At 35.0% G+C, this 25,859-nt stretch overlaps 1 protein-coding gene across 3 annotated transcripts in view; it reads left to right on the top strand.

Moving 5' to 3' along the window:
* NRDC (nardilysin convertase) overlaps positions 1 to 25,859 on the top strand; it is a 108,753-nt gene that overhangs the window by 75,647 nt on the left and 7,247 nt on the right. For all 3 annotated transcript variants that reach the window (XR_015254698.1, XM_025912298.2, XM_025912297.2), the window contains 14 exons: positions 1,918 to 1,991; positions 3,309 to 3,378; positions 6,026 to 6,103; positions 7,409 to 7,529; positions 7,606 to 7,664; positions 7,953 to 8,007; positions 12,817 to 12,921; positions 15,201 to 15,324; positions 15,874 to 15,960; positions 17,683 to 17,802; positions 19,080 to 19,131; positions 20,298 to 20,448; positions 22,971 to 23,098; positions 24,915 to 25,077. Coding sequence is in view for 2 of the 3 variants with exons in the window: in XM_025912298.2 (XP_025768083.1) it covers positions 1,918 to 1,991; positions 3,309 to 3,378; positions 6,026 to 6,103; positions 7,409 to 7,529; positions 7,606 to 7,664; positions 7,953 to 8,007; positions 12,817 to 12,921; positions 15,201 to 15,324; positions 15,874 to 15,960; positions 17,683 to 17,802; positions 19,080 to 19,131; positions 20,298 to 20,448; positions 22,971 to 23,098; positions 24,915 to 25,077 (1,387 nt within the window). In the remaining variant the exon portion in view is untranslated. The remainder of the gene's footprint in view (positions 1 to 1,917; positions 1,992 to 3,308; positions 3,379 to 6,025; positions 6,104 to 7,408; positions 7,530 to 7,605; positions 7,665 to 7,952; positions 8,008 to 12,816; positions 12,922 to 15,200; positions 15,325 to 15,873; positions 15,961 to 17,682; positions 17,803 to 19,079; positions 19,132 to 20,297; positions 20,449 to 22,970; positions 23,099 to 24,914; positions 25,078 to 25,859) is intronic.

Raw genomic sequence — 25,859 nt, 5'->3', positions numbered from 1 at the left:
AAGACATTAATTTTCATAAACCATATGCTTTAAAGAATTAAAGAGGCATCTTCTTGTATGAATCCTAGAGGTGGTCCCCCCACCCCTCCTGCCTGGGGAGGGGGTGTTATTTTTTAAACAGGTGATTAAGACCTAAAATGGTTTAGCAAGATCACATAGCTTTTTGATTGGGAAACCAAGATGAGAGCCCAAGTTTCCATAATGTCTGTAGTTCAAAATTTATAAGCTTGCAATCTTACAGTAAGTAATAATTCTGAAGAATTTATGGCTCTTTCTCCTTTTACAGTTATTCAGAGTTTTTCTGTTACTGTGTAGAGTGTTTGACACTGTGTTTTGAAAGCAAGTATTATATCGAGAGGCAGCCTATATATACACTTGTATACCCTGCCTCAGAACAAATTTTGTTCTGAAAGTTTTTTTTTTTTTTTTTTTTAGTATTTATTTATTTTTGAGATAGAGACAGAGCGTAAGCAGGGAAGGGACAGAGAGAGAGGGAGACACAGAATCCAAACAAAGCTCCAGATTCTAAGCTATCAATACAGAGCCTGACGTGGGGCTCGAGCTCACCAGCCGTGAGATCGTGACCTGAGCCAAAGTCAGACACTTAACTGACTAAGCCACCCAGGCGCCCCTGGAAGTTTGATTTTTAAGTCTGTTGTTTGGAACTTGGATTGCTTTCCTCCATAAAATAAATAATCTTGTAGGTGATGATTGACTTTCCATACAAGCTAAAAAGTCTGTTTCATATATTTGAACCAAATTATCTTTTATTAGAAATTGTATATAGAGTTCCAGTTGAAATAACTACTACTTTTTATCTACTTCAAATTCTTCAAAATAATAGTTATTTAAAATACGTTTTATTGCTACATTTTTGTTACAAAGACTATAAAAAATAAATTCTGAAGTACTTAAGTCCTTTTTTCTACTCCTAAGTAGTTTGCATTTTAATACAATAAATGAAAAGTTTTTTTCTTGCATCAGGTGAGTAAGCTAGATTTCTTCCAGTTCCTCATTCCAGGGCATAATTTAAGTTTATGAAAGAAAAATTCACTATGAAAATGTTAGAATATTGTAGTAACAGCTGAATGATTATTATTAACTTGGCTTTATGTAAATTTCCATTGATAATTAGCAGTACTTTTATGTATGGAAAAATAATGAAAGTCATGCCGTAGTTGTAGGGTTGTTTTGTTTGGTTTTGGTTGTTTTGATAAGAAATGAGTATGAGCTATGGAAATGTTAAATGGCAGATTGAAATGTGTTTTACTGTGAAACTTTGCCAATAAAATCAGAAGTATATTGATTGGAGAGATTCATTAGGTCCTGTCAATCCCTGATAAGCACTTTTAGAAATTCTCTTAAATAATACTCACTAATAACTTTGGTTCTAAAAAATCTTCTAGGTATTTAATAATAATTCATATTGACCATGTTTTAGAAGAAATAGTTAATATCTTCAACCACATGAGAAGCCTCCAGAAGGAAAGGCCATGTCTTTTAAATACCACAATGCCTAATACAGTGCTTCATACCTAATAATTATTTCATATATATTTGTTGAATTAAAAAAATATCTCTAGTATGTTTTCTTTCTGAAGTAGCTTTATACAGGAGGAGAATTGAAGTTGAATGGGGCTGATAGAGGTAGTAAATATTGGGCAGGGAGGCCCCTTCAATTGTTTTCTGTCTCCCATGAGTTTTAAAGGCATTTGAATTACTACGACTGAGGTTGACATGACAGTTCAGGATTTTGTGGCTTTGTTGCCATCTATTTGCTTATGCCTAGAATGCTTTTCAGCCAGGAGTATATAGAATAGATTATAATTATAAATACCTATCAGTTAGGCATCCCTAAAGATACTGCTTATAAAGGCTTTTGCCAATTAAATTTTAATGTATGTGTTTTATTTTCAGTGGGTTACCCAAACCAAACTTTGGCCATTTAACGGATCCATTTGACACACCAGCATTTAACAAACTTTATAGAGGTTCGTGAACCAAAGGTTTAAAACTGTTTGAAATAACTTCAGCGCATTCTCTAAAACATAATTGAGGCTGCCAATTTTCTTTGAAAATGATAACAGAAAGTATAGCTGGGTTGGAAAGGAAGTATAAGGACAGAGGAGATCCAATTAGTGACAGGCCAGTAACTGGCAGCAGATTGGTCTGCTACCCTGCTGCTACTTGAGTCTGTTTCATGCTTTGTCCCTGTTTTCTCCTTGTTCTTTTTATTCTTTGGTTTTTGCTTCTTTCCTCTCATTTAATCTATGCTCTGCTCTTTATTACCTTTAAAAAGAGAAAAATACAGGATGGATAAGACTTTCAAATTATTTCCTTTTATCTTAATTATAAAAACAATTTTGTTAAATGAAGAAAAATAAAAGTAAAAATGAAGTGTAAAGAAATAGGGGGGAAAGTCACCCTTAAAGCTTACCACGTAGAGAAGTCATTTTCGCAAATTTCCTTTTGACAAAGTTTCTATAGGTATATTTTAACATACTCGAGATCATAAAATATGTACACTTCTATCTCTTGCTTTTTTTCATTTAATATGGGTAATAATTTCCCAATGAGCTCTGCTATAATTTACTTAATAATTTGCCCATAGTGAATATTGCAGAAATATTTTTTTTTTTTTATTTTTTTTTAATGTTTATTTTTGAGAGAGAGAGAGAGCATGAGCAGGGGAGGGGCAGAGAGAGAGGGAGACACAGAATCCGAAGCAGGCTCCAGGCTCCGAGCTGTCCGCACAGAGCCCGACGCGGGGCTCGAACCCACGGACTGTGAGATCATGACCTGAGCCGAAGTCGGACGCTCAACCGACTGAGCCACCCAGGCGCCCCCAGAAATATTCTTAATTCAGCTTTTCTCTTTCTTTGATCTTTTTAACATGGCAGGTTTTTTTTCTTTTTTTCCTGATTGCTTAGGTATTTCCTCCACTTCCTCCTTCACCCCATTGGCTGTCTCTCTCCTCTTCCCTTTCTTTGATCAATGGCTTTTTGTCACACCTTTTATCTGCCTTCTGTTCCATTCTATCTAAGCTGACTCTTCCCAGAGACAACTTATTTTCAGTTGTAGTTTTTTTATCCATGTTTTCTCCACCTGTGAAACCAAATTGAAGAGAAATTTCCAAAAATTGCGCTATTCAAATTGGAAAATTGGCAACTTGAAATAATAATTGCATTGTATTTAACCTTCCCCTGTTTATTGGAGGATGAAATATATTGCAGTAAAAAATCGTGTAGCATAATAAAAATTATGGAAAGACACTTATATCTGCTTTTCTGAAAAATATTTTTGTTTAGTTGTTCCAATCAGGAAAATTCATGCTCTGACCATCACATGGGCGCTTCCCCCTCAACAGCAACATTACAGGTAAGAGTTGAAGGGCAAATTTACTCTAGTACATACTGAATGAGAGTCATATTTTTAAAGAATACTAAATGGTTTAAATTTGAGTGTTCTGTAATGTGATAAACTGGGACTTCACTACTCCTAGAGTTTTCAAACTGTGCTGTATATTTTAATGTCTTCTGGGATAAAAACTAGAGTTTTCTTATAGCTGGTTTCCTCTTCTGAGTCTTTGAAATTAAGTATCTTTGTACGAGTGCTAACTTTTGTAATTAATTTCTTTAGTACTTTGAGTACAAAAATATATTAGCTTATGATTTATTTGTCAGGGGTGATCATTTAGTTTGATTTTTTTTAATGTTTTATTTTTGAGAGAGAGAGGGACAGAATGAGGGAGACACAGAATCTGAAGCAGGTTCCAGATCAGACGCTTAAACGAGTGAGCCACCCAGGCGCCCCTCAATTTGATCTTGTTAAAAGTAAAGTTAAATAATTTTGAGCCTAGAATATGACTACAGCTGAAATCTTAAGGACCTACACATTTGAGGTGGTAATGAGTTAGGGAAGATTTATTCAGATTAGGAAAACATTTCAACTGAGCAGTATAGCTTGAGCTAAAATGTTTTTTAAAGATCAGTCAATGCCTACAAATACTTTTCTGATTAAAAACAAATGCTAATGAACTAATAAAAGTTTACCTTGTTTTTTTTTTAAACCATAACCAACAAAACCAAACCATAAGAATAAACACACAAGCAGAAGTAATGTTGCTTAAGTTCAGTAAAAAATTTTTTCACATGTGATAGAATATTCAAACATCCCATCAAGAATGATACCATTCTCACTTACAGTGAGAAAGTAGAGGACATGTGTATTGTCTACTTGCTTTTGGTGCAAGGATAATACAGGAAAAAGCAGTGTACATTGATTGTGTAGTTATGGTAGATTGTGCCCAAAAGTGTTAAAATTCTTATGTGCATATTATTTAATTTTGAGAGAGAGAGAAAGAGAACACGTGTGTGTGAGCAGGGGAGGGGCAGAGAGGGAGGGAGACAATCCCAGGTAGGGGATTCTGACGTGAGATCTCACAGGCTGTGAGAACTTGACTTGAGCCAAAATCAAGAGTTGGAGACTTAACAGGCTCAGCCACCTACACGCCCCTATTATATGCATATTTAAAAGTTTTTACTATAAAAATAATACTTGTAAAATATTAAAATAGGACAAAAGAGTATTTAGTAAAAAGTAAAGCTGTGCTTCCCCATTTCTTTGTTTCCTAAAAGGCCCAACATTAATAGTTTCTTATATATCTTTCAGACATTAAAACTGAATACGAAACATACCTTTTTTTATGAAAATGAAATCATACTGTATATACTATTCCTCCTTTTTTTGGGTAATGCTTAGTTTTCTAATTAACAAAGGCTTATTTATCCTCTTATTGATTACTAAGGTAGGTTCATTGTAGAAATCCTGAAAATCACTGAAAAGTAGAAAAAAAAGTCATTCATGATTGTCTTTTCCAAAGAATGTTAAAATTTCTATGTTTTCATCCAGTTATTATTTTTTATGGACTGTTTGTTTTAATGTGCCTTTCATCATGAATCTTTTCAAATCTCTACGTCAATTAGCCTTTTGAGGGACCCATTTTGTTTTTACAAAAAAGCAAATTTTATCCCTACAGAGTTACAAATACAAAACCGTTAGTTCAGATGCAGATACTGTGTAATCTACTGAGTTCATTCTTTAACTAATGTACTTCCCTTACATCAGTCTTAGGATAGGTGTAATTCAAATTCATATTTTAAACAATCTTATGTGGGGTTTGGGAATTGCTTAATGTAGTTGAGATCATTATATTATATCTTGGTTTTTAAGAGTTTACTGAATATAATTCTGTAAACTAATTTTAAAATTTAAGAATTCTTAGATTTTCTAACTTTATTTTTCTATATATTTTTGTTTTGGTGGAAATACATTTATGAAATTATAGCAGAAGTCAGTGGGAAAAGACAATTTAAATAATATATATACAACTACTCAGATTTTAAAGTATGTTGTTATATAATGTAGCATTTTTATACCTCTTGCACTTATATTACATTGTCATGAACACTCTATGAGTAAGTAGTTGGCCAAGTGAAGAGAAAAAGAAAAATACAATGAAGTTAAGTCTCTTGTTCAGGATCATGCATTTACTTAAAGGAAAAACTAAAACTTAAATGCTAGATTATCTGACCCATAAAGCAACACATTTATTTTTACCACAGAGCCTGATGCAATACTGAAAGCTTTTCAGATACTTAGTGATTCATTATCTGTATTAGGTTCTAAAATGATAAGGAATGTATGTAGTTTCCATTTTGGGTGAAACAAAAATGAAAGATTTTACCATGAAAAGAAGTTTGAGTGTCCAAGAGAAAAAGCAGTAGTCTTAATTTTGGAATGATTATACTCATTCAGTGATTTCAAATAAAGAAGTTAAATTTTACCATGTTTTCTGTTTTTATCCTGCTATTGTCAAATGAATAATAATTTCATGTGTGGTGTAATTTATGTGATAATAAGTTTATAATCATATTCTTAAATATCATAACCTTTGAAATAAGATTTCCTGGTGTTGCTTATACCTTAATTATTTTTGTTTCTGACCTTAATATTTTTTTTAAAGGGTGAAACCACTTCACTATATCTCTTGGCTGGTTGGACATGAAGGCAAAGGCAGCATTCTTTCTTACCTTAGAAAAAAGCAAGTATTTAATTAATAAGTATTTTTAGTATACCAATGTCTGAAAAATAATAGACAGTAAACATTCTATAACCCATTCTTTTGACTTTATTTGCCAGAAAGCCTAGCATCAAATCTAATGCTTAATTATAGTCACTTAATACCTAGGTTATGTTAATAGTCCTATTATATTTATTTCCTTGGGAGCCACCTTTTAGCCCTTGTTGGAAGTAGTACACAAAATTTAAAAAAATCATAAAAAAATAGATTCCAGAGTTACATAGAAGGTTAGCTCTAATCAGGAATTTAGATTTGAATAGTAAAGAAGTCGGTTATTTAAATGCTATGGATCTCCAGACTGTCCTAACCCAAAAGGTGGACTTTAAAACTACATTGGGCAGAGAAAGCGTAACAAATAGTGGGACTATAAACATTCTGTGCAGCTGTGTTAGCAGAATGTTTCCTAATACATTTAAGCATTTGCTTAAGTTGCCTAGCCAAATCACAGAAATCTAGCTTTAAATCAGGACCAATAATTAAAGTACGTCCTTGTTTGATTTTTCTGTAGAGTAATTCAAGAATGGAAAGGAAGATGAGAATTATAAATAAGTACTTTAAAGTACTGATAGGACCAGAATATTCAAAGAAAGCTAAAAGGCCAGGGTTATTACAAAAGAATAATGATAATAGTTACATATATGACTTACATAATAAATGCAAAATGCTTTGAGATGTGCTCAATCTCTCTACATTACTGAACTTTTTTAGAATTTCACATTCTTCATTCTGGCTTCCTCCTTTCTTTAGGTTTTCAGGATTATTCTAGTCAGGAAAAGATACAGTTTCACTGCTTCTTTCTTAAACAACCTGTAGAGGTTAGCTGATAGTGTCAAAGGGCTCACTTGACATCCTAAGGAGAGATGTATCTGAAGTGTTTAAGCTGCTTCTGGGAGATGGATTCGAGAGGAATGAGTGAAATGCCTCCCAGCAACCATAATTTTAATATTTTGTACTGTTCTCTTCAACAATAATAACTATGTCTTCATAAACCTGTTTTACTATGTTGTAATATATATATTTGTTTCCATTAAACAAATAAATATGGCTGTTATTTCCTTCTGGTGATTCTTGCATGCAGTGCAATTGTTTGGGACACCTTGTACTTTAGAAATTTGTACTTTTAAACTTACCTTTGGAAAGTACATTTGCCTCAAAGACTGAGCTTCCCAAATTTTATATAGAAAGCCTACCTATTTTGTTAATTTGAAGTATTTGTAGGCTATTAATCCCAAGATATTGATTGGATTCATTTTTTCCTAACAATAGGTGCTGGGCTCTTGCACTATTTGGTGGAAATGGTGAGACAGGATTTGAGCAAAATTCTACTTACTCAGTGTTCAGCATTTCTATTACATTGACTGATGAGGGTTATGAACATTTCTATGAGGTAAATAATTAAAATGGAATTAAAAAAATATAGATATTACTTTATGCAAAAGCATAATCAGATATTTTGTTTTCAGGTTGCTCATACTGTCTTCCAGTATTTGAAAATGCTGCAGAAGCTAGGCCCAGAAAAAAGGTAATATATAGATACTAGAATTAGGCTAGGAATCAATCCTAGTGTGTTTTAGCATTCAGACTGACAAATAGACATGCTTTAGTCCTACCAAGATAGTTTTTTAGGCATTTCCTGCCTAAGTTCCTTCACTGGCTCCATATCCTGCTTCTTCTACCTGTGAATATTACATGAGAACACGAAACGTTAAGGGTTTACGTTTATGTGGCCAGTCTGTTTTTTCTTTTCTTGCTGAGGATTCGAATGAGAAATGTAAATATATCTTCTACTTATAATTTTCTTCTTTCACAGAATTTTTGAAGAGATTCAGAAAATTGAGGATAATGAATTTCATTACCAAGAACAGGTACTGGAAGTTAAATTCTTTTTGAATGTTTTCTGTGATCAAGTTGAAACTCGTGTGGACATTATTCCTCTTTTTGGAAGTGTCACTGGAGTTTTAATTCTGCCACTCTGTGTCATGTGAGTCCCAAGATGCCCTTGAGGTTATCTGAAAATTAACTTTTGTGTTTCTGAGTTATGTGTATTGTGTAACAGTGAGAGGTGGGCAGATTCACATACATCATGTTGTGCAACAATCATTTTATATATGTACTCATCCATCTGTCTATGCTTTTGATAAACAGAGAGCTTGCTATGGTACTTGATATTTGGGAAATTCTAATATTATGAAGACATGAAGAAATTCTGTAGGATAATCTCTAGTAATTACCATATGTACTATTAGAAATGGCATGCTTTAGGATTTCAGGGCAAGGAGAGCATTTGCCTTGATTGGAATAGAATCAGGGAAGGCTCCATGGATGTGGTAAATTTGAATTGAGTTCAACATTAAAAAATGGATAAAGTTTGGATACATTGTAAGCAACAAGGAAAACATTAAGTAAGGAACTCTGGAATATTGCGAAAAAGTAAATGATCCTGGGTATCTGTAGGATAGGGTATTTGAAAGGAAGGTATTATATAAGGCTGAAAGGTAAGGAGTTTAAAACAGGATTTCTCTAAAACCCTTTTGTGTATTGGATCCTTTTGGAAATCTGTTGAATCCTGTGGACCTCTCCTTAGAATAATATTTCATCCCTTCAAATTTTTAACCTCTCAGAAAAATTGTCATTGGTTACTGGTTTATCTCTCATCTAGGTTCACCAGTTGTGAATAGTTTTCTATATTTTCTTCTGTCTCTTTTCCTTATATATGTATGTGTGTATGTGTATCTTTTTTCCCAAAACATTTGAGATTTAATTACAGATACCATGGTACTTCACATCTAAATTTTTTTAATTTTAGCATGTATCTGCTACACAAATGTGTTCTCTTGCATAACCTCACTAATATTGTCATAGTTGGGAAATCACATTGAAACAATATTGTTGAATATTATACAATTCATAAAATATTGTATTTAAGTGCATAAAATAAAATACAGCAGTTTACAAACGACTGTTGAAGTATAAAGTACTTAAAACGGTAAAAAAAAAATAGTAATGTGTCTCTTTCTTAACATATTAAACAACAAGGTCTAGCAGTAGGTCTAACAATTATTTCAGTTTTAAGTAGCAGTGTGAGATATCTACAACCAGATTGTGATTTTTTATTGGTTCGTCATAGATGCTGCTAATACAACTGTGACCTGTTGCTTATATTCATAATAGAATAAAAATGCAAATTTAGAGGTTAGTGAAGATAAATATGTAATTTCTTCCCAAATTTGTGTACATACATGCCCCTGAATTTGTCCACTGTTCTATCTTGTGGGAGATGTCTGTGGACCCTGGATTAAAAGCCTCTATTTAGAACTGCTTCACAGAGCATCTTGAAGCTGCCTTTTTGGATCATCACCAGAGACAATTCTCTGAATATTTACTATAAGTAAAGAAGATTTAGGTATACGTGACAAGGTCACAAAAACTGTAAGCGTCCCGTTGCTGTTGATTCCTGTGTAACCTGCTCTTTGCACTTGAATCATTGAAATCGAAATAGAAATGTTATTCTAAGGGCACCTGGGTGGCTCAGTTAGTTAAGTGTCTGATTCTTGATTTTGGTTCAGGTCATGATCTCATGATCATGAGATTGAGCCCTGTGTCCCAGCGTGGAGCCTGCTTATGATTTTTTCTCTGCCCCTCCTCCACTTGTGCTTACACACGTGCGTCTATGCTCTCAAAAAAAAAAAAAAAACAAAAACAAAACAAAACAACCACCACCACCACCAAGAACCAAAAAACCAAAAAGAAAATCTTATTCTATGAAATCAGAAAGGCTGCTATGACACATATATTGGCCATTAGAGTGTTCTATAAACACTCTTCCCTATAAGTGGACTGATATGCATAGAACTCCACAAGACCTGCCTCCTACCTTACTAGGAGTGATTTTGTGCAGTGTCCTTATCAGCTGTGGTGGCAACATGTGGGTCAGAACTATGGCAGGGAAGGAGTGGGATCAAGAATTGTAGAATACAACCATATGTGATACCCACATTCCGTTTTTGAGGATCAGCTTTTTAGCATTGGTTGAGTGAGTGACACTTTTGTTCTGTCCCTCCAGTTTCTTCTTAGCAAAACATTTCGGATATCTTTTACTGAAATCTCCCCATTTTGTAGCTCATTTTTTTTTTTTTTTTACCTTTAACAATATTCATGAATACTTGTCTTGATTTTAAAACATGTGCCCAAGACATCTTAATTTTAAACCTAATCAGTGAAAAGTGAGAACAAATCAGAAAGGTCTATATCTCTGTGTGAACTGCTAACTCAAGTTAATTATTTTAATTATTTTTAAGGCTTTTATAAATTTTTTTTAACAAAGTTGGAATGCCTCCTCTTTAGACTTTCTGATTTTCATCAATAAAGGCAAATAGGAGTTCCCTTTCCAAACTATTCACATCAGTCTTATTTAATTAAGAAATCTAAAAAATTATTTTCCATAGGAACTTGAACTCAATATCTTATAAATCAATAATTTGAATTAGAAAAAGCTGCTTAAGTTCTTTTCTGCAGGCAGAAAAACAGCAATAATGTAACAATAATGGAAGGCAGTAAGAAGTAGATAAAAAAATTAGAGGACAGACAATAACAAGTGTTGGAGAAGAAGTAGAGAAATTAGAACCCTCATATATTGCTGGTAGGATTGTAAAATGGTGCAGCTGCTTTGGGAAACAGCTTGGCATTTCCTTAAAAAGTTACATAGAGTTACCATATAAGCTCTACCATCAGTTCTATTCCTAGGTATATACAAGAGAATAGAAAAACTGTCCACACAAATGCTTGTACACAAGTGTTTATAGTAGCAATATTCATTATAGGCCCAAAGTGGAAACACGCAAATGCCCATCAACAAATGAATGGTTAAACAAAATGTAGAATATGCATACTGTGGAATGTTAGCTGTGAGAAGGAATGAGGTACTGATTCATGCTACAACATGGATGAACCTTGAAAACATGCTAAATGAAAGAAGCCAGTCACTGCAGGTTGCATATTAATATGATTCCATTTATATGAAGTTTCCAGAATAGGTAAATTCATAGAAATACAACACAGATTGATGGTTGCCAGTGGCTAGGGGGAGTGGGTAGCAGGGAGTGACTGCTTAGCGGTTATGGGAGTTTCATTTTGGGGTGATGAAAATATTCTCGAACTAAATAGTGGTGATGGTTGTACAGTTTTGTAAATATACTAAAAACCACTGAATTGTACGCTTTATTTTAAATTTTACTTCATTTTTAATTGTGCACTTTAGAAGTGTGAATTTTATGGTATGTGGATTAATATCTTTAAAAAATTAGAGGATAGCATTTAAGTGTTTTTCTTAATACCTGCTCCATTGCTTTGGTACTGGAGATCTGCTTGTAGCCAAGGTCCTTAGTGTTTTTTTATTGGAAATATTTTGAATCATTCAATTTTGTTGCATACTGACCATTTACTTTATAACTAAGTGGCTAGTGAGAATAACTTATTTTTAAAAAGTAGAAGAGAGTAGGAGGAATCGTTTTAAATAATAATAGCACCTTAGTGACTAGTCAACTTGATTCAGGAATGTTTCCTGAAGTGGGGCAAAAAACAAAAACAAAACTTAACAGTGTTTCCTTACTTTCTTCTTATTCTATTTTTATGTGATAATATAGTAGATAATATATACCTATGGTCTCTAGTTTGATGTATGCATGCATTAGTTCTTCTCCATAAATGCAGTAACCTTCACTTCTCCTGTGTCTTCCATTAGATGAGAGAACAACCCATTCTGTCTAGTAAAGGACTGGATAGTGTGGTATTTTAGAAAGCGTGTTTGCTGCTACATTAGGAGCCCTGAGTTCTAGTGTCTACTCTGCCTGATGCTTAATGTGTGACTTTGGGCAAGTCATCCAATCAGTCTGGGTGTATTTCCTTATAAAATGTGGGAATGGAACCACTTGGTGTCTGAAGGACTTGTCAGTTTTAAGCTTCTGTGCCTCTGGGTGCTCAATAAGTACTTGAATTGATTGCTTTCCTCTGAAAAAGTATTTCCATTTCATAGGTTAGAGAACTTGTGGTCACTCTTGCATTTTTAAATTGAGGTAATATACTGATTAATATAATTTCTTATATCAAGACTTTAATGACACATTTTGATTTCTACGTTGATCTGATTCATGTTTACAGATAGTTTTCAAGTGATAGTGCTGTAGTGATACATGATGAAGACCCTGTCTTTATGGGCATCATCAGTCATATGGGGTACTTGACATATAAATAAGCATTTACAATTCAGTGTTGTAATTATTCTCACAAAGAGGTCATGACATGATTAGAGCCTTGTGTGTTATTGGGCTCAGGTTGGGGATTGGAGGGGTGTCAGGTTAAACTCCTTAAGATGGTAACTCTGGCTAAATTTTCTTAGAATTCAGAGCATCAAATTCTTTTTCTTTCTCTCTTTCTCTCTTTCTTTCTTTCTTTCTCTCTCTCTCTCTCTCTCTCTCTCTCTCTCTCTCTCTCTCCCTCCCCCCCTCCCCCCCATGGGGAGCTCAAGTGAGCATCAGATGCTTAAGCTAAAGTTGTATCTGGTTATTTCTGTTCAGAAGCTCTTGGTTTCATTGTTCATAAAAAGAGAAAAAGTATATTTTGTGGTAAATTAAGGATAATGGAAGTTTCTGGTGTGAAATAATTACATCTCTTTACAGACAGATCCAGTTGAGTATGTGGAAAATATGTGTGAAAACATGCAGCTGTACCCGCTACAGGACTTCCTCACTGGAGATCAGCTTCTTTTTGAATACAAGCCAGAAGTAAGGACATTTCATTTCTGAGAGTTACTTTTAGACAGAGAGAAGGGGGAGAAGTGCAGACATGACTTAGGAACTGTGAGAATGTAGACAACTTGGTTAAATATGTCAGATTTTTTGTTTGTTTAAATGGAAGAAATAACAGTATTTTTTTTGGCAGTTTTTCATGATTGTTATATATGATTATGTTTTAATATGAGGAGAAAACCAAGTCCGTTTCTTAGGTACTATTATTCTCACTGTTTTTCAAGTGTTGAAACATCTACTAAAACAATTAAAGTGATTCCTAAGAATTACATGCTTTGGTTATTAAGCTTACTTAGGGAGATGTTTTGCTCACCTTTTTGGTAACCTTACTTAGAGAGTTGTCTTTGCTTACCTTATCTAACTCAGTTAGATACTCTGGGCAATTAAATTTAACCATTTTGAAAATGTTTCTGAGAAATACAAGATTCCCTGGGGCGCTAGGTGGCCCAGTCAGTTAAGCAGCTGACTCTTGATTTTGGCTCAAGTCATGATCTCACAGTTTGTGAGATCAAGCCCCACGTCTGACTTCATACTGACAGCATGGAGCCTGCTTGGGATTCTCTCTCCCTCTTTCTCTGACCCTCTACCCCGCTTGCTCTCTCTCAAAATAAATAAACATTAAAAAAAAAAAGAAATAAAAGATTCCCTGAATTTGAAACATGTGACTTAGAGATAATTATTATATACAAATAAATAGTTGGTTTGGGTCTTTCCTCCTTTACTCGTTGGGGTGAAGTCATTTTGCTCCATATGGGATAGCAGTTCTCAGTTGGCTGATTTTGCCCCCAGGGTATATTTGTCAATGTCTGGAGACATTTCAGTTGTCATAACTGTGGGATGCTCTTGGCATCTAGTGGGTTAGAGGCCAGAAATGGCAGCTAAACATCTTATAGTGCAAAAGACAGCACCCCACAATAAAGTATTATTTGGTCCAAGATGTTAATAATGCTGAGATTGAGAAATCTTGATTAGGGTATTCCAAAACTACTAATTTTATTTATTTATTTATTTTTTTAAATTTTTTTTTTTCAACGTTTATTTATTTTTGGGACAGAGAGAGACAGAGCATGAACGGGGGAGGAGCAGAGAGAGAGGGAGACACAGAATCGGAAACAGGCTCCAGGCTCCGAGCCATCAGCCCAGAGCCTGATGCGGGGCTCGAACTCACGGACCGCGAGGTCGTGACCTGGCTGAAGTCAGACGCTTAACCGACTGCGCCACCCAGGTGCCCCCAAAACTACTAATTTTAAAGATAACAGAAAGGTGGGGGACCTGGGTGGTTCAGTCAATTGTCTGACTTAAGCTCAGGTCATGATCTCATGGTTTGTGAGTTTGAGCTCCACATCAGGCTCTGTGCTGACAGTTCAGAGCCTGGAGCCTGCTTGGGATTGTGTGTTTCCCTCTCTCTTTGCCCCTCCCCTACTCATTCTCTCTCTCTCTCTCTCTCTCTCTCTCTCTCTCTCTCAAAAATAAACATACATTTAAAAAAAAAAGATAATGGAAAGGTAAAGGAAGAGGCAGTGATAATATTCTTGTTATCTCCTGGGAATATTGTGTCCAGGGGCCCAAGTAGTTTATTCTGAACCTCCATTTGTTGTGTTTCTCAAAGAAATGGTATTTAAATGCTAGTCAGGGTTTCAAACTTTACCCACAAAATCTTTTGTTTATTCCTGTCATAGCTGAAGGATTATTGAAGGAGGCCCTGCAATGGTATCATGTTACTGATTCTTGGGGATGAAGGTAGTATAATACCTAGGGGTTAAGAGCATAGTCTTTGGAATCATGTACGAACTTGTTTAGAACTCCACCTTTGCCACTTCTAGATGTGTTGTTCTGTGCAGATTATGTAATCTTTAACCTGAACAAATTACTTAATTTTTAATAGGAACCTGAGTACTATTTTTTGTAAAATGGGTATGCTTAGAGTTGTTTTTAGGATTAAATGAAATAATGTATATTAAACACTACCTGGTACATAGTAAAACTTAATAAATGAGAGCTGTTTCTACTGTTAGCACTATTATTACGTAGGATTTGAGATGGGCACTGTTTATAGCTTATCAAGAAACATTTGAAACAATAGACTAACAAAGTTTTATAAATTACAGTGTTCATGATGATAATTTCATGAGCATTAAGATGCTAGGATCTTGGGGATGCCTACCATAACGTGATTTTGCCTTTTTAACAGAGATGTATTAGGTTAAAGTTATTATTGTGTATGTGTGTGTGTCTCTCTACCTTCCCCTGATTAGGTCATTGCTGAAGCTCTTAATCAGCTACTGCCACAAAAAGCAAATCTTGTTCTACTGTCTGGTGCTAATGAGGGAAAATGTGACCTCAAGGAGAAATGGTTTGGGACTCAGTATAGTATGGAAGGTAAAATATTTTAATAATAGTCCCACATTTATCTAACTCAACTGAGAATTTTTATTCCTTAATATTTCATCTGATGGTTCCTATGGGAAAAAAGTATATCCTTTTTTTAGGAGTTGACTTTGAAATGAAAATTATACTGCTTAACAGAAAATTATTTTCTGCTGTGTTTTATAGCTATTTATTAACTAGTAAAAAGAAATCCTGTTTTCTGGATAGTTTGGGGAAGGGTTTTTTGATTGTGTTTTAGCAAAGTACTTCTGAAACTTCAGTGTACATATAGTATCACCTAGAAATCTTATTAAAATACAGATTCTTATTCGCTAGCTCTGGAGTAGTGCCTGAGATTCTGCATTTCTAACAAGCTCCCAGGTGATACCAGTGCTGCTAAGACTACACTTTGAGTGGTAAATAGCTAGAATGCCTGGATATATTATAGTTTTCCTAAGAAAAGAGAATCGATTTGTGAAGGCTGGTTGTTAACTGGTTTGTCATTAAGAGAATTCTCAACATTGCTTGTTTATTGGATCAGTTTGTTTTTCATCTCCACAGATGTTGAAAACTCGTGGGCTGACCTATGGAAGTCTAATTTCGAATTAAATCCAGATCTTCATCTTCCAGCTGAAAACAAGTACATAGGTCAGTGAAATAGCAATAATTATACATAATTCATTTATGTAGTAATAAAACAAATAGCATCTATATAGTACATTTCCAAAGTATCATTTGAATTCATATTTCAGCTTCCCAGTGTAACACTCTGGGATAGGGATTACTGTTTTCTTACTTTTTTGAATGAGAAAACCTGAGGCTTAAAAAAGGAAAGTAACATGTCCCAGACTATTCAGTTGGTAAATGGAGGAAACAGGACTTAAATGTAGATCTTGGGACTCTGAAGCTTTTGCTTTTTTTTGTATGTCATAGCTGATCCTTCCCTATCATCTCTGTAGGAATTGCCTTGCTAGTGTTTTTCAAACTACAAGGTTTGTGAAATCAGTGAGTTCTGTGTGTTGTGAGTTCTGTGTAATGAGTTATGAAAGCATTAAAAAAATTAATTAGGATGGAAAATAGCAAAATGTTTAATTTCATAAAGTATTATTTCAAGAACTTTTATTCCGTGTAGATATATATGTTTGTATCTGTGCCTGTGTACTAGCTTGCAGTGGGAAACATTCTAACTATGAGAAAGCTACCTAAGTCAAAGGTTACAATTGTATATAACCAATTTATTCAGAATTTTCCCCAGCAATTCCACTCCTAGGAATATACCCAAAAGAATTGAAAATGGGTACTCAAACAAATATATGTACATGCATGTTCATAGCAGCATTATTCACAGTAGTCAAAAGTGGAAATAGCTCATATGTCCATCAGTGAATGAATGGATAAACAAATTGTGGTAAGTATATACAAAGGAGTAATAGTCATAAAAAGAAATGAGGTATATACATGCTACAATGTGGATGAACCTTAAAAACATGCTAAAGAAGCCAGACACAGGAGGTTATAGGTTGTATGATTCCATTTATGGATCCATTTATGATATATCCAGGATATATATATATCCATAGATGAAACACAAATTGATGGTTGCCAGTGGCTGGGGGAAGTGGATAATAGGGAGTGACTGTAATGGGTTTAAAGATTTTCTTTTAGGGTGATGAAAATGTTTTGAAACTGGATAGAAGTGGTGGTTGCACAACATTGTGCATGTACTAAATACCCCTGAATTATTCACTTTAAAATGCTTAATTTTGTTATGTGAGTCTAACCTCAATTAGGAAAAAAAGCCTTTTAAAAAAGTCTCACATATTTTAGACCATTCATTTCCACATCTTGAACTTTAAGTATCTAAACAACCCAATTCTTCTTAATAAATATAACCAGTAGTTTTTTCTGTTCTATAGTTTTCTCTTAAGTAGCTATTTCTCACCTACATATTGATGAAAGAATTTAGGTTTTCATTAACTGAGAGGACAAGTTTGACTTTCACTTTTTTGTTACCTTTCAGAAGTCTGTAAGATTGGTAAAAGACATTCAAGAATGGATTCATTTATAAATTGGTTTATACAACCATCCTGACTAAAGGTCCCTCTTACGGTTAACATTGTGTTTGAGAAAGGGAATGAAGCAGAATGCAGAGAGATTAGAATTGACCTTTAGGAAATTACAAATCTTCAGAGTTCATTTAGTTTAAGACCAAGAGAATTTTCTATTCTGTATTGTTTTACTAATTTACTGTTCTCTAGCATCTTAATTTGGCTTATTTTTGCCACAAAAGTCACCTAGACTTCAGAACTGCAGATTGTTGGGAATCTTGCTGAAATACCTGAATTAATGATTACTCTTTTCTGTTGTTAGCCACGGACTTCATGTTGAAGGCTTTTGATTGCCCTGAGACAGAATACCCTGTTAAAATTGTGAATACTCTACAAGGTTGCCTGTGGTATAAGAAAGACAACAAATTCAAAATTCCCAAAGGTAAAATGTTTCCCTCTCTAATTGGAGTGAAATAAGTATATCAACTCTTTCTCTACTTGGTAGCAATCTTATTTCCCTCTATCACCCTTTCTCCTTTCTCTTCATTTGAAGATGTTTTCTAGGCTTATCTATCAGATTCATACTGTGCTCCAGTGCTGTCACGGAAACCCTTGTATACCTTACAGATTCTAGGAAATAAGTAAGGATTCAAGGCTAAAATGAAATTGTTGTCAAGTATTTTTTCTTCTGGTTAAATGAAAGCAGAGCCAGGTGTTTGGCCATCTTAGGGAATGGTGGTATGTTTTAAACTTTATTTTTAAAAAGAGGATAAAAGTATGGTGAAGGAAATTATTCTGAGACACAATAGATAGCCTTTTCCAGCATTACAAATGTGAAATATTCTCCCTCTCTCTCCCTCTATCATTTTGCTTTTCATCATAAAGGAATCATGGTATACAGAAATAGACTCCAAAGTTCTAGTCTTTAATGTGTTAACCCAAACTGTTGCATTTTTATTTTCTGTTCTTGTGAATAGCATAGGAATTTACGGAAGCAACTTAGAATCAAAAAAGCTGAGGGCTCTTCATTGCTATTTAACCCATATTCCTAACCTCAAGACAACTGTAACATAGCTCTGAGGGATTTTTTAGATTACTGGGAGGGTGTTTTTTGAATAGCTTATTAGTGTTTCTTTAGAAAGTCTCTGCTATAGCTCTCTGTGAACATTGGGATTGTTCCGTTGTTTTTGACATGTATACCTCTGTAAACATTTTCTCTGACCAAAGCTATTAATAAAGATGACTATTCCTAGGCTTCTTTGTGTATCTGTCTATATACTTGTGCTTCCCATAGACTGAAGTGTGCCTTCTGAACACTGTTTAGACTGGTAAATAATACTTTTTAAAGACACTTCAGGATAAAAATGTAATGCGGATTTAAGGGCTAGTAGCTTACTTCAGAATTTTTAGAGGTACTTGGGTGGCTCATTCGGTTAAGCGTCCAACTGTTGACTTTGGCTCAGGTCATGATTTCGTGATTTGTAAGTTGGAGCCCTACATCACGCGCTGACAGTGCAGAACCTGCCTGGGATTCTGTCTCTCCCTCTCTCTCTCTGCCCCTTCCCCTTGGCTCTTTATCTCTCTCAAGATAAATAAAAATAAACTTAAAAAAAAAAAAGAATTTTTAGAAAATATGTTAGGGTCAAATAGCAGATGTATAAAATATTTGAGGCCTCTGGCCTGTAATTTCTTACCTGTTTTTTTTTTTTTTTCTTTTAGCATATATACGCTTCCATCTGATTTCACCTTTGATACAGAAGTCTGCAGCAAAGTAAGCAATTGTCCTCTTTTCTGGAAAATATATTTCTTATGGAAAAACTATTTGGTTTGTTTTGTTCTGAATCATTCTGTTATTTTCTCTGTGAGTACTGAGTTATGCTGCTGATTTGTGTATTTTTTCTGTACCCAAAACAAATTATTTGTATTGATACTGAGCATTAAAATGGAATTGTGGCAGTTCCATCTCCACCCATTTATAAAACATGCTGATGGTATAGGCTAATCATAGGATTACTGGACTGAGAAAGTTCCTTAAAGATGCGTTTGGATTAGCTTCTAGTTTGTAATGAGAATGAATGGATCTGTTTGATCCTATATTTAGAAACTGGCAAGGAATCTGATTATACTTTGTTCTTAGCAAATAATTTATGTATTTATACAGATACCTGCTCTGTGGGAGGTCAGAGCCTAAAATGTCCCTGAAACATAGGAGGTGCTCAGGAAATGTTACTGTACTTCTTCCTTTCCTTTGCTACTTAAACTGTAAAATCTGGGGAGCCTGGGTGGCTCAGTTGGTTAAGCATCGACTTTAGCTCAGGTCATGATCTCACAGTTCATGAATTCAAGCCCCATATCAGGCTCTGTGCTGACAGCTCAGAGCCTGGAGCTTGCTTTAGATTCTGTGTCTCCCTCTCTCTCTCTGCCCTTCCCCTGCTCATGCTCTGCCTCTCAGCAATAAATAAATGTTAAAAAAAATATTAATAATAAAAATAAATAAATAAATTGTAAAATCTAACCTTAAAATGATAAGCAGCACTAACATTTATTAATACCACATAAAAAATGTATTAATCTCCCCCTTCACTCAGATTTTTAATTTGTCAGTCAGAAAACCTAGGCTGTGGGGATGGCCAGAGCCTTTGGGCCAATTGCCTTGTATGCCTTTTACACTTACCCCGTTTTTCAGTATAAATATTAACATTTTGTATGTGTATATAACATGAAAAAGATTGGGAAGCACTGCTAAAGGTAGGTGTCTGTAATGTCCCTGTAAAATTGAATCCTAGGTAAACTCTAACTCAGTACACAGTTTTACATTCTGGAGTAGTGGAATTAACATCTTGCTAAAAGTGAAGTTTCCTGTTGTTAAATCAAAGTACATTTATTTGTGTTTATTTCTTGCCAATTAATAGTGCTATTTGTATTTTATATTCTCAGTGTGGTTCTCTTTGATATCTTTGTCAATATCCTTACCCATAACCTTGCGGAACCAGCTTATGAAGCAGATGTGGCACAGCTAGAGTATAAGTTGGTAGCTGGAGAACATGGTTTAATTATTCGAGTGAAAGGATTCAACCACAAACTACCTGTAAGTACACATGTTCTGTTTTCCTCATAGCTTGAAATTTTATGTTTGTTGCCCCTAAAGCACAAAGTATAGAGGTTTATGCATGCGTTGCTATACATAGAACAAAATGTGGATTCTTGGCTGGTGACAGCTATTCTAACTTGGGCCACACATAAGAGCAATATACATTCATTAATTATTAGCAATGCATGCAGTACAGTCTATGCCTCAGGCTTGATTTCCCTTCCCTTTGCTGTCAGTTCCTCTGCAGCCAACACTGGCATTTTGGACTGGTGTGAGCTTAATTTCATGCTCAGACAGTAATAACAAATTTAAAGCACGTGGCACATTACCTGACAGAGTAGAACTCAAATATTTGTATCTTTCCTTCTTCCTCTTTCACTCCATCCCTTTGTTTCAAGTATGTGTCTTATTTCCCTTCTAAGTTTTTGAGCCTTTTAGAAACGGTCTATGTATCTTGTGGTTAATTTATCTTTTGGTAAGGAATATGTTTCAGTGTTATTTGTCAAAAACTTCTTAAGCAGAAGAAGAAATAATATGGGATGCTAGCTAAGAGGGTTATGCCATTAAATACCAGCTAAAATAATATGTGTCCATCAACAAATTTTATATCTTGATTTCTTGTGTAGGACATATATTAAGATTTGCGGAACTAGGTTCATACAAGAAAAACTGTGGAGGCAAAGACCTGGCAGAAGTTAGACCTGTGCTAAGAGGCCTCTGTCATAGCCAAACCCAAGAGCAGACTATAGTTCTCTTCTTTGTACCCTTGTCCCTATTACTGTCCCAGAGAACAAAGATTGGTTTTAGGAGGAGACACTGTGGAATATTTAACCTTTATCAACCTTCAAAGATCTAAGTGTAAGGTAGCTTAGAGCCAAACAAATTAAAGCCTAATAACATTGGTTGTCATTTAAGAGGTATGTTTTGAAATTACTTGGGGAGCTTTTAAAAAATATAAGCCATATTCTGTGCTGACAGTGTGGAGCCTGCTTGGGATTCTGTCTCTCTGCTCCTCTGCTGAGCGCACACATATGTGTGTGCTTTCTCTCTAAGTAAATAAATGTAAAAAAATATATATGTAAGGTATAGACAAGTATTTGAGGCTCTTAATTTTATGAAGCTTACCTAGCCTTAATATTAAAACCTGGTATAGAATCTATCAATCTCTCTCTCTCTCTCTCTCTCTCTCTCTCAAAGTAGACACTAGTTTCACCTATATAATATGGACTCAGACATTTAAAAAATAAATTAAAAATGTAACAAAAAGAATAATTCATGTGATCAAATGGGAAGAATGCAAAGGATTGGTTCAGTATTAAGTTGATGAACACAAATCATCATAACAGGTCGATTGAGAAACATTATATGATAAGTGCTAAAAAATCATCTGATAAATGTAAGTAGGCATTCTTAATAAGTAGGAATAGAGGGAAATTAAATACAGTAAAAACCTTCAGGGGCGCCCGGGTGGCTCAGTCACTTAAGTGTCTCAGTTCCGCTCGGGTCACGATCTCATGGTTTGTGGATTTGAGCCCCATGTCAGGCCCTGTGCTGACAGCTCAGTCTGGAGCCTGCTTCAGATTCTGTGTCTCCTTCTCTCCCTGCTCCTTTCCTACTCATACTCTGTCTCTCTCAAAAATAAAACATTAAAGAGAAATTTAAAACCTTCATTAAGAACAGTAACAGCAAATGTTACAGTAACTGATGAAATGCTGAACACTAAAATCAGGAACAAGCCAAGGAAGCACATGATCATCTCTATTATTCTGGCTACTACATTAAAATGGAAAAAAAAAATCCAGTTGGAAAAGAAAAAGTATTCCCCTTTGCAGATGATATGATTGTATTCTTAGAAAACCTAAGAATCTACTGAAGTTTAAAAAATAACATGATGTGGCTGGTCATGAGATCGGTATATCAAAATCAATAGCTCTTTTTCCTATAGTAGCAATAACCACATAGAAATGGATGGAAAAAGTACTCCGTTATATGATATTGAGAAAAATGGAATACCTAGGAATAAGGAAGAAAAGTACAGAATCTCTCTAAAGGAAACCAGAAATCTTACAGAATCATATAAATAAAAGACTTTAAATAAGAGAGAGAGAGACTCATTATGTTTCTGGATAGAGTAGCTTTGATAGAAAGTTGTCATTACTTCCAAAATGAATATATATATGTAATGCCCTCTCAGTTAAAGTCAAATTAGGGGCAATGGAGATGCTGAATAAAAAGTGATTTAAGTTTATTTGGATGAAAAAAAATGTTTAAGAATACCCATGAAAACTATTTAAAAAAAAAAAAAAAGTAATCATTGCTCCAAATTTCACAGTTATTGAGGATTTTAGCTCCTAAAGATCCTTGAGTCACGTACTTCTCTTATGTCCTCTACAAATGCCTATTACCATGCTGGGCCCCTGGTAAAAAACAATGGAAAAACCTTCCCCCCTCATCCCTGCCCCAAAACGTAGTGAATTTCATGCTTCTCTACTTAAAGTGCTTTTTTCTTTTCTTTTTAGCTACTATTTCAGCTCATTATTGACTACTTAGCGGAATTCAGTTCCACACCAGCTGTTTTTACAATGATAACTGAGCAGTTGAAGAAGACCTACTTTAACATCCTCATCAAGCCTGAGACTCTGGCCAAGTGGGTATACATAGAATCAGCTTATATATATATATATATATATATATGTATATACACACACACACATATATATATTATATAATATATAATTTAATGTTTGTTTTTGAGAGTGACATAGCGCAAGCGGGGGAGGGGCAGAAAGAGATGGAGACAGAATCTGAGGCAGGCTCCAGGTTCTGAGCTGTCAGCACAGAGCCCAATGCAGGGCTTGAACTCAATAAGCTGTGAGATCATGACTTGAGCTGAAGTCAGACGCTTAACCTACTAAGCCACCCAAGTGCACCAGAATCAGCTTATATTTTGAAGGCCTGAAAGTATTTGCCTTCCGAGGGGTTAGGTGTGGGGGATGATCCTATAGTTTCAGTGCTATTTTTCAGACATACTAGAATTGGCTATGGTTTAGGAAATCGTCCATTGGATTATAGGATTTCTGAACCCAGCTTAAGTAGCTATTTGTGAGTAAGACTAAAATAAGCCTACTATACTTATTTATAGGCTAAAGGCAAGCAACCTGGGTGCTTTTTCCGAAGTTAGTAAGTAAAAGGTGGTGAATGCTGGCTTTGTTATAACTCAAAATTGTTTTACTGATGATTGTAGTATGTAGGGTATTATGATGAGGTAGCTGAGTTAAATTGCTTAATCCATAGTTTATCTGGCAACTGCAACTACCCAGAATTCAGCCAAGTTTCCAAAGGATAGCAAAAAGCTTCTGACAGTCTGTAGAATAATGCTTAAACCTCCTGCTCATAACACCCTGAGCCTTTCATTAGAGCCTGTTCTTTTGTCTAGGGCTAATGGTAGCCCAGAGGTACCTCTGTGTGAATCAGAAGAAGTGCCCCTTTGGGGTGGCCTCTATCAGCAGGTGGAGTCTTTGTGGAGGGGAAAAAGAAGTCCCCTCTGAGTAGATACCACCCTTTGTGCACATGGCTTGACTTCCTTGCTGGACATCTATAAATGGTGAACAAACAGCACAACGTTATATAGAGGCCCTACTTTTGACATAGTCATAAGGAGCCCATAAATGAACAAAATTCAAAAGCAGGGCAGGGAGCAGTTGAGAAATCTGTAATAACTTATAATCTTATCACAAAAAGTTATAAAAACTAATAACCAAGTATAAGTTGGAAAGGAGAGTTGCCTAGAGCTATCAATATGAAAAATAGACCTATGTATCCAATAACTACTGAATGCTACTTTATTAAAATGTGGTAAACTAATCATATCTATTTATTGAAGATTTGTTACTTGTTAAATCTAAAAACGTTAGATGTATATATTTATTTCTCTCCAAAACCCTATAATGGTAGCCATTATTATTCCCTTGTTTTACAAATGAAGAAATTGAGTCACAGATGTGAAGTAACTTGACAAGTTCAGATAGCTTAGTGTGAGGAGAGGGGAGTTGGGTGGTGAGGAGTAGGAGTTAGTCTGATTCTGGCCCAGAGCCACTACTTATACTGTATAGTTACTGTAGTAATAGATACCCATAATGGTGGCCTTTAGTAATTAATAAAATGTTAGTGAGAGTTGAAGTAAAAATAGTAATAATTTTAAATTGGTGTGTGTGACTCGTGTTAACCTAATGTGAAGTATTTTATTTTGCAACTGAGATACTTGAGCTGTACCGGTGAGTAAATCTATGCATAATTTTGTATATGTAATTTTATAAATACTTTTTGGTGATTATGACATTGTTTCTCCCATCTTATGATAGAAATTGTGTCTCTTTAGAAACACATCATCTGTAGAATCTTTTTTTACCTTAAGATTCATTTCAAAATGATAAAACTTTGTCTTTTTTCTGCCCTCTATATAGAGATGTACGGCTTTTAATCCTGGAATATGCCCGTTGGTCTATGATTGACAAGTACCGGGCTTTGATGGATGGCCTTTCCCTTGAGTCTCTGCTGAGCTTTGTCAAGGAGTTCAAATCCCAGCTCTTTGTTGAAGGCTTGGTACAAGGAAATGTCACAAGCACAGTGAGTGTGAGGTGCTCTGTTGCTGTTAGCTAGGTCTGAATGCTGTTGTGGGCTCTGGAATTGCATTAGTTCTCCGAAAAGGGAAGCTCTATAGTAGTTTTCGCAGGTCAGAGTTGTCCTAGCACAGCCATTCTGATGCTGGGCAAGACTTCCTTAATGAAGAAGACTGCTGATAATGGACAAGGCTTTGAGTGAAATGATTCAGTAAATACAAGGTGTTGGTTACTTGTTGAAGAGTGTGTGTGGAAACACCAGTTTAATTTAGAGATTAAAGTGGGAGATCTGGGGTGTGGTGAGGGATGTGTACACAAACAGACACACAGGCAGAACTTGTATATCAAGCTTGTGTGTCAAGTTAAGGAGCTTGGGTTTTATCCTGTAGTAAATAGAAAATCACTGAAGCATTTAAATGGGGATTTGTTGTTAAGAAAGATGCAGAGAGACCAGTTATGAGGCTGTTATAAGAATTGACATGAAGTATAATTCCAGAATATATGAAATATCCATAGTAGTCAAAGTCGTAGAAACAGAAAGTAGAATGGTGGTTACCAAGGGTTGGGAAGATGGAAAAAAGGGGGGAGTTGTTTTATGGGTATAGAGTTTCAGTTTTGCAAGGTGAGAAAGTTCTGGAGTTTCATTTTGCAACAATGTAAATATACTCAATACTGTAGAACTGTTTACTTAAAAAATGGTTAAGATGGTAAACTTTATGTTATGTGCTTTTACCATTACACACACACAAGTTGAAGTGAAAAATGATAAAGCCCAAAGTTACACAAATA

This window comes from Puma concolor, chromosome C1 (assembly GCF_028749965.1).
Source record: "Puma concolor isolate L17-30 chromosome C1, mPumCon1.1.hap2, whole genome shotgun sequence".
Classification (NCBI taxonomy): Eukaryota; Metazoa; Chordata; class Mammalia; order Carnivora; family Felidae; genus Puma; species Puma concolor.
This window is presented reverse-complemented; position numbering and strand designations above follow the sequence as displayed.